The 19518-nt window shown below is 44.2% G+C and overlaps 1 protein-coding gene across 1 annotated transcript in view; it reads left to right on the top strand.

Moving 5' to 3' along the window:
* The window catches only part of LOC139457689 (multidrug resistance-associated protein 1-like), a 54701-nt gene extending 36873 nt beyond the window's left edge, over nucleotides 1-17828 (top strand). Inside the window, exons 19-30 of the mRNA XM_071239044.1 lie at nucleotides 1036-1129; nucleotides 1764-1890; nucleotides 3051-3282; nucleotides 3820-4130; nucleotides 5764-5963; nucleotides 7402-7525; nucleotides 8132-8233; nucleotides 9579-9725; nucleotides 11102-11260; nucleotides 12450-12616; nucleotides 14458-14652; nucleotides 17209-17828. Coding sequence (XP_071095145.1) covers nucleotides 1036-1129; nucleotides 1764-1890; nucleotides 3051-3282; nucleotides 3820-4130; nucleotides 5764-5963; nucleotides 7402-7525; nucleotides 8132-8233; nucleotides 9579-9725; nucleotides 11102-11260; nucleotides 12450-12616; nucleotides 14458-14652; nucleotides 17209-17320 — 1970 coding nt within the window. The 3' untranslated portion in view covers nucleotides 17321-17828. The remainder of the gene's footprint in view (nucleotides 1-1035; nucleotides 1130-1763; nucleotides 1891-3050; nucleotides 3283-3819; nucleotides 4131-5763; nucleotides 5964-7401; nucleotides 7526-8131; nucleotides 8234-9578; nucleotides 9726-11101; nucleotides 11261-12449; nucleotides 12617-14457; nucleotides 14653-17208) is intronic.
* Nucleotides 17829-19518: the final 1690 nt, after the last annotated feature.

The raw sequence follows: 19518 nt of genomic DNA, 5'->3' as shown, positions 1-19518 counted from the left end.
ATTCATTGACCTTCGTCTTATAGGTGGAATATTGCTGAGTGCGGCGTTAAAAAACAAACAAACAAACAAACAGTTTTCAAATCCTTCATAGATAGACAAGAAACAAACAAAACTTAGGCGTGTTACACTTGCGAAAAAGCATCCCGGTTATCACGTTGTTCCCAGAAACCAATACTTGATACTGAGTAGCTTATGGTCTGTGACATTCTCTGCAGTCTAGTGGATAGAGCGTCTGCCCGGCGAGCGGAAGATCGGGGGCTCGATCCCTTGCCGCGTCATGCCACAAGGCGGAACTTGTTGTTTCCCTGCCTGACGCTCTGCATTAAGGGATAAGACAAGGAATGGTCGTCTCGGACTTAATGTAGTGTCTGAGTGGAGTAACCATGTTTAACTGCTGTTCATGAATTTGAATTGATTTGAAGATAACTGAATAAAACGGTTCCAAAATGTTACCTTGACGGGGTTAAACAGCTATACGTGTTGTAAACATAAGAGAAACTCAACAAGTCATTTTTGCGAAAGAAGTTTAAAAAAGTTAAAATGCATTTTTAAAATTCAGCTCGCAACTTAATGAAGCACATTATCTGATATCTATGTACTTTATAATATGTTTATAAATAAACGTAACTGAAGTTATAATATATATATATATATATAATAATATTTTTTTTATATATAAATAAAGCATTTCCCAAGACAAGTAAGCGCACGCCTTGGACATTCTGGAAAATGATGAATAGAAATAATAGTTATTGTAAAGAAATACACCAGCTATAGGGTTGTTGTTTGGTTGTTGTTTAACGCCGCACTCAGCAATAAGCGAGCTAAATGACGGCGGCCAGATATAGGTAGTTGTTTTTTTCAGTTGAAAGATCTCTTTAAATTCTTAGATATGTAAATAATGCAATTTGAAAAAAATGCAATTTTGAAGTATTTGTATGACTGTTAATAAGTTACACACTCGATCTTATCGGCGTAAAACATAACCCATTCACATTTTAAAAATAAAGCTATTTTTTTATATCAACTTTACAGTTCAGATGATCAAGGAGAAAATGCTCGCAAGGATAGAATCTGTGACATCCGATGGTACATCGGCCGATGAGGCCTCATTACGGCGCAGAAAGAGGTAAATTACACATGTTCGTCGGCTTGGCTCCTGCGAGTTTCTAGGGCTTCGGTCCTGCCCCACACTGAAGCACATGTACCACATGTGGTGTCTCCTTAGGCAAGTGACTTTGTTCGAAATGTGCCTCTGTTCACCCAGCAGTGAATGGTAGGACGAAAGCCAATGTGGTTGTTAACCTTAACAGGCTGCTTGGGTTGTATACTTCCCAGGGAGCTGAGAATGATTCTTGAGTGCACACTGATCCAGTGATCGAGATTATAATAGCTCCGCACCAACCAGTGGTGTGGAATTATGCGCAATATAAATAGCCTTTTGTTTAGATTATCATCATTATAATTATTATTTTCTTCATGATTCCAATGATTAAAGTTAGGTTTTCTTTATGTTTCGCATGATTCACATCAGGATTTTTTTATGATCCTTAAACACGGATCGGAATTTCAAGAATGTTTTTCGGCATTAATGAGCTTTTTCGTGTGTGTGAACTCGATTAGTTTACAGACCGCCGTCATATAGCTGGAATATTGCTGAGTGCGACGTCAAACAACATTCACTTCCGTTACTTCAATCATGTGACGTCATGTCTACACGGTAAGGAACAGCTCTAGCCGTGCCCATCTTCTGTTTGTGACAGGCGCAAAAGCCAGGGATTGTCCGAGTCAGTGAAAAGCACATCGGTCCCCGAAAAGAAAGCGAAGTCCATCACCGTCAAGGAACGCCAAGGGAGATTGACGCAGATTGAGACGATGGAGAAAGGACAGGTAAGGGGACCGTTCAAACGTTTCATGCCGACGACAAATCGTAATTCCGTAAGTTTAGCAACGTAAGAGACCATTGAAGATCCGGGGTAGAATAGGTCTTCAACAACCCATGCTTGCCGTAAAAGCTTTTAAGGCGCCTATGCTTGTCGTAAGAAGCGACTAAAGGGGTCGGGTGGTCAGGCTCGCTGACTTGGTTGACGCATGTCATCGTATCCCAATTGCGTGGATCGATGCGCATGATGTCATTCACTGGATTGTCTGGTCCAGACTCAGTTATATACAGACCGCCGTCATATATCTGGAATATTGCTGAGTGCGGCGTTAAACAACAAACAAACAAACAAACAAACAAACAAAAGCAACGTAAGGAGTGGGGACAGTGGGATGAGGCGTGGGATTGTGTGTGTGCTCTTAATAGTTACGCTGAAAATGGAACCAAAAGACGACAAAAGATGGTTCTGACTGTTACCCTGCCTGGCGTTGGGGGCCCATCATTTAATTATCTGGTCCGTGGTCTTTTGGATGGAGCGTCTCCCCAGGGAGCGGAAGGTGGATGGTTCGACCCCATGGCCTCGTCATATTAAAAGACGTTAAATGTTAGTGCTTGTCTTTATCAAACGGGGGGCACGGGTGGCCAAGTTGTCTAAGGCGCCGCGATTCGCTGTGCAGAGTTGCGTCCCTTGGGCACGCCAGAAACCTAGGACTGTGGGTTCAAATCCCGGTTCGCCCCAATTATGTTTCTAGGGTTTGTCAGCACTATGCCCGTGCTCGTGGGTTTCACCGAAGTGGTAAATGTCTGAGACCTGCATCACTTCGGGCTTTCCTTCCACATCAAGCTGACGCGCCGTGATATAACTGGAATACTGTTACAAGCGGCGTTAAACCCAACTCACTCACTCATCCATTGATGTCAGCAATGTTTCCGAGTTGTTATATTATAACTCACTCACTCACTTTATCAAACGGCTCGACATTATGGGAAAAAAACTAGTGGTCGGATCGCGTTCAACACACACACGAACACAGAATAATCAAATGGTCGGTCCCTTTGAACTGTTGAAATACATGACGCTGTAACTACCATAATAATGTTTTGGCATTAAGCAGGACTTATAATTTGCGCTCAATGTATACCTTTAAATCCAAGTCACTCGCTTCAGGTCGGATGGAACGTTTTCTTGATGTACGGAAGAGCTGCGGGGCTACCAACCATCACCCTGTCACTCCTCCTCTTCTGTGCATTCCAAGCCGTTAACACGGGGGCGGGGTTCTACCTCACCGACTGGACGGAGGATCCACAACTTGGCAATTCCTCTTCCCTCCCCCCGGACGAGTACGCGGCACTGAATAAGAAGTACCTTGGGACATACTGGACCTTTGCTTTAGCTATGAGTGTGTACTGTTATCTGTGTATATTGTTAGCAATGTGGGTGTGTTGTTAGCAATGTGTGTGTGTATTGTTAGCAAAGTTTTTGTGGTGTTTGTAATGTATGTGTTGTTAGCAGGGTGTCAGCAAGGTGTGTGTTGTTAGCAAGGTATGGATGTGATGTTAGCAAGGTGTGTGTGCTGTTAGCAAGTTGGGGGCACGGGTGGCCCAGTCGTCTAAGGCGCCGCAATTCGCTGTGCAGAGTTGCGTCCCTTGGGCACGCCAGACACCTAGGATTGTGGGTTCGATTCCCGGTTCGCCCCGATTATGTTTCTAGGTTTGCCAGCACCATACCAGTGCTCGTGGGTTTCACCGAAGTGGTAAACGTCTGAGACCTGCATCAGTTCGGGTTTCCCCCCACATAAAGTTGACACGCCGTGATATAACTGGAATACTGTTAAAAGCGGCGTTAAATCCAACTCGGTCAACCACTATTGTCCTATAATCGTAATATTGTTGAGTGGGGCGTTACACCTAATTTCATATCTCTTTCTACTTTTCAGTTGCTATAATGGCAGTCTGTGGCTATCTGTTCTGGACGAGAGTAGTAAGAGCCGCTGCGCGTCTTCACGACGCCATCCTCAGCCGCGTCTTCAGATCACCAATGTCGTTTTTCGACACCACGCCCCTCGGGCGCATCCTCAACCGGATGTCACGTGACGTTGACACTGTCGACAACACTCTGCCTGTCATCGTTAGGATGTTCATGTCGACGGTGACGAACGTCGTTGGCACTGTCGTCATCATCAGCATAAATACACCCCTCATTATTGCGGTGTTGGTTCCACTTCTTATTTTATACTACTTTGTTCAGGTGAGACAACGCAGATTTCATATATATTTATAGAGTTTCAGTTTTGGTGAAATAATTTGCATGTCCAAGATTTTCTATCGGTCAAAATGTTTTTCACGACTCAACTTCTGATGTGCATAACCTTCATCTAAGGGACATAACTGAACGTAATAATCGTGTATGGACCGCTAAAAATCATGTTCAAGTACACACGAACCTATGATACTCAGGATTCACTAAAGTGATAAGGGGCGGTCGGGTAGGCTTGTGGTTAAAGCGTTTGCTCGTCAAGCCGACGACGGGTTCGATTGCCGACATGGGTACAATGTGATAAGCCCATTTCTGGTGTCCCTCGCCTTGATATTGCTGGAGTGAGTGAGTGAGTGAGTATGGTTTTACGCCGCTTTTAGCAATATTCCAGCAATATCACGGCGGGGGACACCAGAAATGGGCTTCACACATTGTACCCATGTCGGGAATCGAACCCGGGTCTTCGGCGTGACGAGCGAACGCTTTAACCACTAGGCTACCCGACCGCCCCTGATATTGCTGGAACACTGCTAAAAGCGGCGTAAAACCATACTCACTCACACCCAAAGTGATAAGGCAACTCCTCTGGCTTCTCTTCCCCATTGGGATCGCATCCGTGGTCTAGTGGATGGAGCGTCTGGCAACATAGCGGAAGATCGGTGGTTCGACCCCGGCTGCGTTATACGTTACAGGGTTATTCCCCGCAATTAAAGGAATAAAAAAAAGAATGATCGGCTCGCAAGTTGGCATAATGTGGTCTTGTGGTCTTGCACTATTAACCCGCATGTGTCCAGACTAGTACACGCAAGCACGCACGCACGCACGCACGAACATAGTCCTCCGTTTTGGTACAATAACCTTGAACGCGATGTTAAACACCATTTCACCGTATCTCCTTTACGGTCGTGACAAAACTGACATATTGCTGAAAGCGGCGTAGAACCAAACCCGTTCACTGTACAATGATAAAACGTGATTCCCACCACACCAAAGAGCGCAGTCATGCAAGTGATGATTGCGACAGGTTTTTTCTTGAATCGGATGTCGTTTACAATGATTTTCGCAAATGTTTACATACTATGGGATGACTCAAAATACATACAAACTTTGGTGAGGTGAAATTGGGTTAAACGTCGCATCCAAGATTAATGCTCTCATATAGCGGCGTGCGTGCGTGCATGCGTGCGTGTGTGCGTGCGTGCGTGTGAGTTCGTGTGGCTGCTTGTACTGCTTGTGGCTGCTAGTTCTCTGAGATACCATGTCGCAGTTTAACATGAATACCCAACACAGACACAGTATATTGACTCCGAGCCGACCAGTCCTTGTTTCAGCCATACACTGTGAGCGTCTGATGGTATGACGCGGCTGGGGATCGAGCCCCGGACCTTCCGCTCTCTGGTCGAACGTTCTACCACTAGACCACGTAGGAGGATCCATATAACGTTATGGATAGCAACTTCTTGTTTATAACATTTGGCGACGTTTCCATGTAAAAACTACTTCGTTATCACTGCAGCAATAAACCCCAAGTTGCAATACATAGAGGTGTATGTTTTCTTATTATTAACCAACATCTAGGATGCGTATCAAGCTCCTCTGATTAAATCCTCATCAAATTTTGCAGAATTTCTACATCCCCACCTCCTGCCAACTGAAGCGTATTGAGTCCGTCACCCGCTCCCCCGTCTACATCCACTTCAGCGAGACCATCACCGGCGCCAGCAGCATCCGCGCCTACGGAGCCGTGGACAGATTTATAGACGAGTCCAAGAAGAGGGTGGACAGGAATCAGGTCTTCTACTTTGGAGGCATCGTCTCAAACAGGTGAAGGTCGCGTCTCGTCAAGACGACTCTAAATGCGGGGGATGGTGCTCAAATGAATCAATGGTTTGTCTTGTCAAGGCTCAATGGTTTGTCTGGTCAAGACTCAATGATGTAAATACCGCTGCGATATCGCTGGAATATTGCTGGAATATTGCTCACTGCGGCGTCATACAATAAAGACAAAATACCATGGCAACACTTGAACGTGCCCTACTATTATGTTTAAGAAGCGTGGTGATGGCGGGAGGGAATAAGTTGCCATGTTGTTTTGTGGGAGGAGAGATAATTTCTTCCAATAAAAAAACAGATTATGTTTGCTAAATGGAAAACATTTGTATTAATTTTCTTTTATACCCGGGTTCGATTCCCCACATGGGTACAATGTGTGAAGCCCATTTCTGCACAAAGCGATCTTAGCGCTACGACTATTGTAAGCCTATGTTAAAGTGTGGTATTAAAGTATGGAGTTACGATCATCTTAGCGCTAAGATCGCTTTGTGCAAGTAGGCCCTGGTGTCCCCCGCCGTGATATTGCTGGTATATTGCTAAAAGCGGCGTAAAACTATACTCACTCACTTTTTATACCCATCTTACGGATAATGTACTGAACCCAAAAAGTTTTAAGGACACTTTTAATGAAATTGTGTGATCAGGTTTCACTACAAAAATATCCCCAAAATATTCATGATGCCTAGCGTTTTTGTCCAGTTTGTGTTCAAAGAATGAGAATATTTGTCTTGATAATTATATTGGCCTCATCGTAAAAAATATTCCGACATGATCGAATATAAATATATACTTCTGTTACCTCCTTAGATCAATGGGCAATGATGTAGCAGTACGTTACTTCTATAATTAACCATATATTATTTTAATGACTACGTCTGAAGATCCGGGGTAGAATAGGTCTTCAGCAACCCATGCTTGCCGTAACAGGCAACGATGCTTGTCATTAGAGACGGCTTACGGGATTGGGTGGTCAGGCTCGTTGACTTGGTTGATGCATGTTATCGTATCCCAGTTACGTGGATCGATGCTTATTATACTAATCACTTGATTGTCTGCTCGATTATTTACAGACTGCCGTCATATAGCTGGAATATTGCTGAGTAAGGCGTTAAACAACAAACAAACAAACAAAATTTTAAAGACGCAGGGGGCACGGGCTCTGTCGCTTGTGCAGAGTTGAGTCCCTTGGGAAAACTAGAAACCTTTGATCATGGGTTCGAATACCGGTTCGCCCTTATTCGCCCCGATAATGTTTCTAGGTTTGTCAGCATCGTACCTGTGCTCGTGGGTTTCACCAAAGTGGTAACCGTTTGAGACGTTTGAGACCTTGGGGCTGTGCTTCCACATTAAGCTGACAGTCCGTGTTATAACTGGAATCCTGTTTAAAGTACCGTTAAACCTAACTCACTCACTCACTTTAATGATGCAGATGGCTCGCCTATTATCTCGACATGATTGGAAGTATCATTATCTTCTCTTCCGCCATGTTTGCTGTGATCTCTAAGGATTCCAGTGGCGGCCAACTGGGTCTGTCGGTGTCATACGCTCTACAGGTTTGTATAGTCGAGTTTAAGGTGACCGCCTCCGTGGTCTAGTGGTAGAGCGTCCGCCCGGAGAGCGGAAGGCCCGGGGTTCGATCCCCGGCCGCGTCATACCAAAAGACGTTAAAAGATGGTACTTGTTGTTACCCTGTCTGGCGCTCGGCTTTAAGGGTCTAAAACAAGGACTGGTCGGCTCGGAGTCAGTATACTGTGTCTGAGTGGGGTATTCATGTTCAACTGCGGCATGGTATCTCAGTGGGCTAGCTCTATAAATCGGCACCAGTCCGGTCTAGTACAAGCAGCCACAAACACACTTGCATGCACGTCGCTATATAAGTGCAATAATCTTGGACGCGACGTTATACCCCGCCTCACCTCCTTACACCCTCACCGTAATATGGCTGAAATAGTTTATAAGCGACTTGAAAATCTACCCTCTCACTGTATTTGTAATTATATATCTATTGTTGTTAATATAGGTATAAGGATGTAATTTGTGTTTGTCTTTGTGATAGTAGAATATATGATCTAGACCGCATGATAGAAACAGATAAACCTTTAACACAGGCAAGAAATGTCCACATGACAGCCTCAATATTGTTAACCATCTACCTGCAGGTGTCCGGCGCTATGGGCTGGATGGTCAAGCAGATCAGTGACCTTCAAACCAACATTGTTTCTGTGGAGAGGATTAAGGAGTATTCTGAGCTGAAAACAGAGGTAGGCCGACATAATTAAAAAAAAAGGAAAACATGTAGTGTTGTTCTGATGGTTATCATCGGTAGATCGATATCAAAACATAAAAGCACATTTATGTGGATCAGTCTTGTTTAGCATAAAACAACTCATATCATGCCAGTGTGGCTTTTTCTGAAAAACATTATCGGTTCCCGGAAATGCTGAAAAAGCAATTCGAAATAGATAAATGAGTAAATGGTCTTTGAACATGCTTGAATACAAAAACTGTTTTGGGTCCCCATGTTCTGCTCAACCTTTCGGGGAGACAAAAATATATGTCGTGGAGCAAAGACTGAATTTATCTGCCTCTAACAAAACACCAAAGCCAGTTCTCTAGAATATGAAATTGTCGGTTCCTAGTGTCCAAGTATATCATTCGTCATAATATAAGGCAATATGATATATATAAGCCCCAACTGTTGTCCTTCCGCCCAGCCCTAACTGTTGTCCTTCCCCCCAGACCCAACTGTTGTCCTTCCGCCCAGACCGAACTGTTTCCCTTCCGCCCAGCCCCAACTGTTTCCCTTCCGCCCAGACCCAACTGTTGTCCTTCCGCCCAGCCCCAACTGTTGCCCTTCCGCCCAGCCCCAACTGTTGTGCTTCCGCCCAGCACCAACTGTTGTCCTTCCGCCCAGACCCAACAGTTGTCCTTCCGCCACGAACCAACTGTTTCCCTTCCGCCCAGCCCCAACTGTTTCCCTTCCGCCCAGCACCAACTGTTTCCCTTCCGCCCAGACCCAACTGTTGTCCTTCCGCCCAGACCCAACTGTTGTCCTTCCGCCCAGCCCCAACTGTTGCCCTTCCGCCCAGACCCAACTGTTGTGCTTCCGCCCAGCCCCAACTGTTGTCCTTCCGCCCAGACCCAACAGTTGTCCTTCCGCCATGACCCAACTGTTTCCCTTCCGCCCAGCCCCAACTGTTTCCCTTCCGCCCAGCCCCAACTGTTGTCCTTCCGCCCAGCCCCAACTGTTGTCCTTCCGCCCAGCCCCAACTGTTGTCCTTCCGCCATGACCCAACTGTTGTCCTTCCGCCATGACCCAACTGTTGTCCTTCCGCCATGACCCAACTGTTGTCCTTCCGCCCAGCCCCAACTGTTGTCCTTCCGCCCAGCCCCAACTGTTGTCCTTCCGCCCAGACCAAACTGTTTCCCTTCCGCCCAGACCAAACTGTTGCCTGTCCAGACTCGATTATTTTCAGATCGCCGTCATATAGCTGGAATATTGCTGAGTGTGGCGTTAAACAAAAAGTATTATATGTAGCTCCTTGTTTCTATGTTTCTACGTGTTTGTCTGGAATTGTCTGTGTGTATGGTGATGCATCTTGGCAGGCGGACTGGGTTCTTCCACACGCTCGACCTCCTGTGGACTGGCCCCAGAGTGGAACAGTGGAGTTGCAAAACTACATGACGAGGTACAGAGATGGCCTTGACCTCGTCCTCAAAGGGGTCACGTGTACTGTTGAAGGAGGGCAAAAGGTAAGGGCCAAGTACAACGTCTGTTGTGTGTGTGTGTGTGTGTGAATAAAGATGTGTCTGACCTTGCTTTCAATGTGTTGTCATAGCGACTGATGTACGACACCCATGTCTGAAGAACATTTAATTGCAAAGCCTCATTACCCTGGAGCCACGACATCTATATGCCTTGAAACACTTTTATTTATAAGATGCTAATCCTAACTGTTGATCCCTATTTTTGTGTACATCGACCGTCTGCCACCCTGCTGATGAATTACTGTTTACATTTATATTTATTACTTACTATATGTCAGGTGACCTTGGCTATATAAGCCTTGGTCGAGAGAGACTGAGAAAAAAGGAGAAAAAAAGGTCTTACCATTAGCCTAGCTAGGGTTAGGCTGGGTGTTTCGGGGCACCTAGACAACAACCACAACCACTATGTGCTGACCTGACACATAGTGTCTTTTGTATGTATATATGTACATGTATAAAGTAAAACTGTATATACCGCAAGCCATCGTCTCCAAGTTGTCACTTCCTACTGAGAACCATACGTCGGCCCCTTGCATATACGAGTATGCAAATTATTCATTAATTATCATGCAGACACACGCGCGTTGTTATTAGGATTGTTCCATCTTTGGATGTTTCGTTACTCCAGATAAGCTCACATCCGGCAAATGTGTGTGTGAACCCACTCTTCTATTCGGGTCGTTCTGCTCGTACCACCTAATCCGCCTTGTCTCGCACATTCCACACATTCGTCATCTTCTTATTTCGACATATTCCGCCTTTCCAAGCTATGCCGCCCTTTTCTGCGCTATTCCGCGTTTCCAGCCTATTGCGCCCTTTCACTCATCTTCGGCATAATCCATCCATTCCGCATGTTCCGCCTGAAAGCCTGTTCCACTTCTCCCGCCTATTCCGCGTTATTCCGCCCTGTTCCGCACTATTCCGCACTATTCCGCCCTATTCCGCATTGTGCCGGACTGTTTCGCCCTATTCCGCAATTCCAGGCTCTTCGGCCCTTTCGGGGCGGTCGGGTAGCCTAGTGGTTTAAGCGTTCGCTCGTCACGCCGAAGACCCGGGTTCGATTCCCGACATGGGTACAATGTGTGAAGCCCATTTCTGGTGACCCCCGCCGTGATATTGCTGGAATATTGCTAAAAACGGCGTAAAACCATACTCACTCACTCTTCGGCCCTTTCACTCACATTCGGCATATTCCATCCCTTCCGCATATTCCGCCTTTTCCGCACTGTCCCGAACTGTGCCGAACTGTGCCGAACTGTTCACCCTATTCCGAAATTCCAGGCTCTTCTGCTCGTTATTCGAAGTAATCATGATGAATTATGAAAGTATATGGCATTTAAAGTTTGTATTTATTTTTTCAGGTGGGCATTGTGGGTAGAACTGGCGCCGGCAAGTCGTCTTTCACCTTGGCCTTGTTCAGGATCCTCGAGGCCGCCGGAGGCTCAATTGTGATTGATGGGATCAACATTGCTCAGATCGGGTTGCATGACGTCAGATCACGACTGACGATTCTACCCCAGGTAATATATGATTAACTGTCAATAACTGTCATCATGTAGATATAGATTGTGATGGATAACTCTAATCTGAATGAAGTCAGGTCAAGACCAGCAATTCTCAAAAAGGCAGACCGCCTCCGTGGCTTTTGGTAGAGCCTCACCCCGGAGAGCGGAAGGTCCAGGGTTCCATCCCCGGCCGCGTCATCCCAAAAGATGTTAAAAGATGGTGCTTGTTGTTTCCCTGCCCTCTGCACGGCATTTATGGGCTAAAACAATGACTGCTCGCCTCGGAGTCAGTATAATGTGTCTGAGTGGGGTATTCATGATAAACTGCGGCATGGTATCTCAGTGAGCTAGCAGTATAAATCGGCATCAGTCCAGACCAGTACCAGCAGCTACACACGCACGCACGCACGCAAGCAGGCACGCACGCACGCAGGCACGCACGCACGCACGCACGCACGCACACACACACGCACGCACTTACACACATGTGCATGCACGTCGCAATAGAAGTGCAACTATCTGAAAGCCCATTTCACCTCATCTAAAAAAGTGAGAGGTTTGACTGTAAATGCAGTATAATATTTATTTGTGTCCTGGTATCTACTGGTATATATCAGACATATCTAGTTATGCTGTCCCTCCTTCCCAGGACCCTGTGTTTTCGAAATATTCATACTTCTTTTCCTTTTTCTCCTTCCCAGGATCCTGTGTTTTCGAAATATTCATACTTCTTTTCCCTTTTCTCCTTCCCAGGATCCTGTGTTTTCGAAATATTCATACTTCTTTTCCCTTTTCTCCTTCCCAGGACCCTGTGTTTTCGAAATATTCATACTTCTTTTCCCTTTTCTCCTTCCCAGGATCCTGTGCTGTTTTCTGTTGAAATATTCATACTTCTTTTCCCTTTTCTCCTTCCCAGGATTCTGTGCTGTTTTCTGTTGAAATATTCATACTTCTTTTCCCTTTTCTCCTTCCCAGGATCCTGTGCTGTTTTCTGTTGAAATATTCATACTTCTTTTCCCTTTTCTCCTTCCCAGGATTCTGTGCTGTTTTCTTTTGAAATATTCATACTTCTTTTCCCTTTTCTCCTTCCCAGGATCCTGTGCTGTTTTCTGTTGAAATATTCATACTTCTTTTCCCTTTTCTCCTTCCCAGGACCCTGTGTTTTCGAAATATTCATACTTCTTTTCACTTTTCTCCTTCCCAGGATCCTGTGCTGTTTTCTGGCACCATGAGGATGAACCTGGACCCATTCAACGAGTTCAGTGACCACGACATATGGCGGGCGCTAGACAGGGCTCACCTCAAGAAGTTCGTGGTGGACGTCCCTGGACAGCTGCTGTACGAGTGTGGAGAAGGAGGGGAGAATCTCAGGTGTGTGACAGTGTCCCTTTTATATACACACGATGTAATGTACGAATGTGTAGACAGTGTCCCTTTAATGTACACACGATGTAATGTACGAATGTGTAGACAGTGTCCCTTTAATAAAACACACGCAGTGTTGTACGAATGTGTAGACAGGGTCCCTTTAATAAAACACACGATGTAATGTACGAATGTGTAGACAGTGTCCCTTTAATAAAACACACGGTGTGATGTATGAGTGTGTAGACAGTGCCCCTTTAATATACACGATGTGACATACGAATGTGTAGACAGTGCCCCTTTAATATACACGATGTGACATACGAATGTGTAGGCAGTGCCCCTTTAATTAATAAAATACCCTATGTGATGTAAGAGTGTGTCGACAGTGTCCCTTTAATAAAACACATGATGTGATGTATTAGTGTGTAGACAGTACCCCTTTAATAAAACACCCTATGTGATGTACGAAAGTGTAGACAGTGTCCCTTTAATAAAACACACGATGTGATGTATTACTCTGTAGACAGTACCCCTTTAATAAAACACCCTATGTGATGTACGAGTGTGTAGACAGTGTTCCTTTAATAAACACCCTATGTGATGTACGAATGTGTAGACAGTGTCCCTTTAATAAAACACACGATGTGTGATGTATGAGTGTGTAGACAGTGCCCCTTTAATATACACGATGTGACATACGAATGTGTAGACAGTGCCCCTTTAATATACACGATGTGACATACGAATGTGTAGGCATAGCCCCTTTAATTAATAAAATACCCTATGTGATGTAAGAGTGTGTCGACAGTGTCCCTTTAATAAAACACATGATGTGATGTATTAGTGTGTAGACAGTACCCCTTTAATAAAACACCCTATTTGATGTACGAGTGTGTAGACAGTGCCCCTTTAATAAAACACCCTATGTGATGTACGAAAGTGTAGACAGTGTCCCTTTAATAAAACACACGATGTGATGTATTACTCTGTAGACAGTACCCCTTTAATAAAACACCCAATGTGATGTACGAGTGTGTAGAGAGTGTTCCTTTAATAAACACCCTATGTGATGTACGAATGTGTAGACAGTGTCCCTTTAATAAAACACACGATGTGATGTACGAGTGTAGACAGTCCCCTTTAATATACACACGAGTTGATGTACGAATGTGTAGGCAGTGTCCATTTCATATACACACATATATATGATGTAGGAGTGTGGAGAAAGAGGGGAGAAGCTCAGGTGTGTAAGACAGGTCCTTTTAACAAAACGCATGATGTGAAGTGCGAATGTGTAGATAGTGTTCATTTTACGTACACGAACAGCTGATGTCCGAGTGTCCAGACAGTGACGCCCTTACACGCACACTATCAGCCAATGAAAGAATGTATACATTACAAGCAGTTTGATCCGTGAAGATCCGGAGTAGAATAGGTCTTCAGCAAGTTGCAACCCATGCTTGAAAAAAGGCGACTATGCTTGTCGTAAGAGGCGACTAACGGGATCGGGTGGTCAGGCTCGCTGACTTGGTTGATGCATGTCATCGTACCCAATTACGTGGATCGATGCACATGATGTCAATCCTTGGATTGTCTGGTCCAGACTCGATTACTAACACACTGCCGTCATTTAGCAGGAATAGTTGTGAGTGTGGTGTTACACAACACTCACTTACATCAGTGATTACTGCATATACAGAATATGTGTTTAATTGTGATTGTATCCTTGATTATGATCATGAGCTGATATACAAATTAAAATTTAAAAAATGACATTAGAACATTTGGCGGACTGGGTTCTTGAATCAACCCTCACATTTAATGAATTCTTGTTGTGTTGGCAGCGTTGGACAAAGACAGCTGGTGTGTCTTGCACGTGCGTTATTGCGTCACACCAAAGTCCTTGTCCTTGATGAGGCAACGGCAGCTGTTGACATGGAAACAGACTCCTTGATTCAGAAAACAATCAGGGAAGCCTTCGACAATTGTACCATCATCACAATTGCTCACAGGTTAAACACGGTCATGGATTATGATAGGTGGGTACTGAAGAAGCAGAAATTCTGCCTGTTATCGATGACGAAAATATTGACTTGGTTGAACGATGTTAGTATCTTGGCACCATTATTGATTAGGTGGGCACGGGTGGCCAAGTCGTCTAAGGCACCGCGATCCGCTGTGCAGAGTTGTGTCCCTTGGGCACGCCAGAAACCTCGGATTGTGGGTTCGAATCCCGGTTTGCCCCGATTATGTTTAAAAAATTGTAGGTTTTTCAGCACCATACCCGTGCTCGTGGGTTTCACCGAAGTCGTAAACGTCTGAGACTGCATCACTTCGGGCTTTCCTCCCACATTAAGCTGACATAACTGGAATACTGTTAAAAGCAGCGTTAAACCCAACTCACTCACTCACTCCTTCTGGCCGCCGACCGCGCATGTTGATGCCGAAAACAAGTATTCATACCAGACGGTGTTAGGAAATTAAATGATTATCTATTTCATATGTTATCAACAGTTCGCTGTATACAAATCTCGCCCGGAAATTATCCCTAATGTTAAAGTTACTATATACTTTTAAATACCATCCCTTGTTGTCACTGTGATAATGTTCAATTTTACACATATTTTTACCCGTGACAATATGATGTCTTATTTTCGAATATATAAATATATATATTCGACCCATTAAGCGCCCCTCCCCCAATAAGACCCCCCCCCCTCCCTTCCCGGAGCATGACTGTATTCTGTTTATTTTAGATATTTGTGACTTTGAATATTATGCGCAAAAAAAAAATTACACCGTACCCTTCAGCGAAGTCCGGCAAACGAACGGATGATGAGAAACTTCGTCAGTATACCAATTCGAAATTTGAGATAAAAAAATCACCAGACATGTTGATTTACCGTTTAAATTGTATTTTTTGTTCAGCTAGGCATCGTTTTATATCCAGGGATTAAGATTACCTTGTGTACTTTCTCGTAAACTAAGCCGGACAAAGCAATCAGCTGTACACACGTTTTCTTGGAATCTACCGGTGATTCAGTCAAGACACACCCAATGATATAACTTTACGGGATTTTAAATGCAAGGATCGGCAAAAGTTGTATCTGAAACTATTTTTTTATCAGGAATAATATATTCCAATATCTTGTTAATTTAGATGCAGCTTTTACTAAACATATTTCAAATAATAATAACCCTAAGCGAAGCAGCTGATCGCTATTGTCGGGTATTATTTTTTACATGGAACCAGTCTGACCAGTCACCGTCAAGGCTCCCGTGCACGTGATCGCGTGATCGCGTGATCGCGAGAATTACGTGTTGACATAGAATCGTCCAACGAAAACAAATATGACTTTTAACGATTCAAAGTATGGCATTTATGATATATGTATCCATTCTCTGTCAACTTAAGTTCGTTTCAAGGCGTCAATAGCGGTAATCTGACCGTGGTTGCTGTTAATAACGGGGAGTTGTGCGATCTTCCGATCGCTTCACACACGATTTCGCCGAAATTAATCAAAACAATATTAAAAGGAATTTTGAATGAAATTAATGAAATAAGTTACAAACAAAAGTCCAGATATACAAAGAACACTTTTTATAGCCAGACAGTGTAATAACATGAATAATTTGCGAACTTCAGTATGGATTTGTTGACATGGTATTTCCGGTATTACGTGCTCACAGTAATGTCTTTCCATGGGGGAAAAAAACATCAGAACTCATTAATTCGTGTATAATGCGCACCCCCTGGTACACAGCTGTGTTTCTGGGGAAAAAAGTGCGCACTATTCTCAAGAAAATACGGTAAGGCTTACTAATGAATTTACGCCAATTTGACCTGAATTGGTCACAATAAGCGCCCACCCTTTCTGTCTTTTTTTAAACGCCCTGGGCGCTTAATGGGTCGAATACGGTATCACATATTTTTTTCATATTTTTTTTTTCATATTTAAGTGCTGATTAGCGGTGCAATATGAATTTCCATTGCGATAATTACGTATTATCTTATCTTATCTTATTATCTTAAGTTTGTCACCGCATCCTTGGTCTGGCAGGGAGCGGAAGGTCGGTGTCAGATCCCCGGCTGCGTCGTACCAAAAGCCGTTAAAGGATGGTACTTGATACCTTGCATGGTGCTTGGCATTAAGAGGATAAACCAAGGACCGGGCGGCTGGGAGTCTGATTTGACTATCCTTGTTATACTTTAGTGTGGAAGCGTAGTGGCATCATGGTGCTGTTCGCAGGATTGATTCCTTGTTTTCGGTTCAGCAACCCGTGCTTGCCGAAAAAGGCGACCATGCTTGTCGTAAGAGGCGACTAACGGGATCGGGTGGTCACACTCGCTGACTTGGTTGATGCATGTCATCGTATCCCATTTGCGTGGATCGATGCTCATGATGTCATTCACTGGATTGTCTGGTCCAGACGCGATAATTTACAGACCTCCGTCATATAGCTGGAATATTGCTGAGTGCGCTGGAAACCAGCCAACCGACAACCACACGGAACGTGGTTTGGTGGATATACGAGATTAATTATTATATGGTGTTGGCGTTTTGAATTAATATGGCTATCTCTTTTTTCCACAGAATCATCGTAATGGACGCTGGAATAATTAAAGAATTTGACTCTCCCGAATCTCTGCTCAAGAACCCAGACAGTTTGTTCTACGGGTTGGCCAAAAATGCCGGACTGATATGAATTTGACCTACATGCTACCGAAGGTCAAGTTTTCACACCACATGTCAAGGTCACGGTTCAAATATGACCTATTGAATCTGCATTTATGACTCGCAGGAGCCTTATATAGTCTCTGCAAAAGACCACATTGATCACGTGACCAAGAAAGAACTTGATGAAGTGTCTGTCAGTCTCTCAGTATTAATTACACTGTACTGATTCAGGAACGGATGGATGGATGGATGGTTGGATAGATGGATGGATGGTTTGATAACCTTGTAACTGTGATACCTGATGCTGTCAGTTTATTGTGGATATATACACCTTGAAAAAAAGTTAAGCACCACCCCTTTCTGTACATAGCACGAACTTCACATTAAAGACATTGATCTCGTTTTCATTATTGTCTAAGATTGCAGATATACCCGTTGTAGAGGATGCTGTAGGTCTCCCGGGTGTTTGCAAGTTTGTTGGTTTGTTGTTTTACGCCGCACTCAGCAATATTCCAGCTATATTACGGCGGTCTATAAACAATCGAGCCTAGACCAAACAATCCAGTGATTGACATCATAAGCATCCATCTACGCAATTGGGATCGATGCCATGCATCAACCAAGTCAGCGAGCCTGACCACCCGATCCCGTTAGTCGCTTCTTACAACAAGCATTACGGCAGGAATGGGTTGCTGAAGACCAACCCCGGATCTTCACGGGTTAAATGACGCAAAGAAGCGGAGGGATCAATGAAAAAGGTTGCCATTGACCAGATAGAAAACTGAAAACAAACTCATCATTATATTATCAATTTCAGGTTCTGTGTTTAAATATGCGCTTGTCACTTTAAATTAACAAGTTTGCGGTCAGGAAATATCAAATGACATTTTTATTTTGAAATGGGTGGAAAGCGGTGCTCGTTTTTATCAGGAGTATCTTGCCACCTGACTTCTGAATTGATGTGGGGGCACGGGTGGCCCAGTCGTCTGAGGCGCCGCGATTCGCTATGCAGAGTTGCATCACTTTGGCATGCCAGAAACCTATGATTGTGGGTTCGAATCCCGGTTCGCCCCGATTGTGTTTCTAGGTTTGTCAGCACCATACCTGTGCTCGTGGGTTTCGCCGAAGTGGTAAACGTCTGAGACCTGAATCGCTTCGGGCTTTCCTCCCACATTATGCTGACACGCCGCGACATAACTGGAATACTGTTAAAAGCGGCATTAAACCTAACTCACTCACTCTGAATTAATGTATTTCTGTGTACATGAATCATCATTGTTTACTGTTATTGATAATACTAATCAGTAGTTATACAAAGGACAGTTGTTCTTTTTAACAATGTGGCACGTGTTATAGCTCGTCCCCAACATTGTTAAAGCGGAGATATTTCCGCTGTTGACTTGTATTTAAGATCGTATGTGAAATATAGGTATCGAACACTAACGATAGCTGAACTTGAGATATAGACCATTGGTAACGTGTATCTCAATAAATAGAAAGAAATATGCTCTACATAGTCATTTTATTGTTATTTGATCCCATAGGATTGGGATAACCTGGAATTCCACGTCAGAAAAAGTACATCGATGGGGTAGTGGATACAGCGTCTACCCATTGACGGGAAGGATGTGGGTCGATCCCTCGGTCGCGTCAGACCCAAAGACTTTAAAAGATGGTGCTTGTCGTTACCATGCCTGGCGTTCGATAGTAAGGTGATGAAACAAGTACTGGTCGGCTCGGAGTCGGTATACTGTTTCAGAGTTGGTTATCCATGTTAAACTGAGGCATGGTATCTCAGTGGGCTAGCACTAGTATACCGTCATCAGTACGGACTAGTACAAACAGCTATACACTTCCAGTGCATGCATTTCGCTGTATTAGTGCAATCGTCGACGTTAAACCCCATTTCACCTTGCCTAACATCTGCGCCCGCATACTAAAATGTATGCGTATTAAAATGGCCTTGGACACAATCATCAGCCATCCTCAGTTTGTCATAGTTACAAAAGGTTAAAGGTAATATTGAATGTATAGTGAGTTCACACAATTGTAGAATTTGCCATTCAAGGTTGTAAGCATAATGAATAGGTAACTGGTCGTCATGCTGTAATAGGGAGGCACTGGTGGCCCAGTCGTCTAGAGCGCCGCGATTCGCTGTGCAGAGATGCGTCCCTTGGACACGACAGAAACCTTTGATAGTGGGTTCGAATCCCGGTTCGCCCCTAT

The sequence above is a fragment of the Haliotis cracherodii genome, unplaced genomic scaffold (assembly GCF_022045235.1).
Source record: "Haliotis cracherodii isolate W230 unplaced genomic scaffold, xgHalCrac1.p SCAF_12, whole genome shotgun sequence".
In the NCBI taxonomy this organism is placed as follows: domain Eukaryota; kingdom Metazoa; phylum Mollusca; class Gastropoda; order Lepetellida; family Haliotidae; genus Haliotis; species Haliotis cracherodii.
Note: the sequence above shows the minus strand (reverse complement) of the source record. Positions and strands in the feature narration are given on the sequence as shown.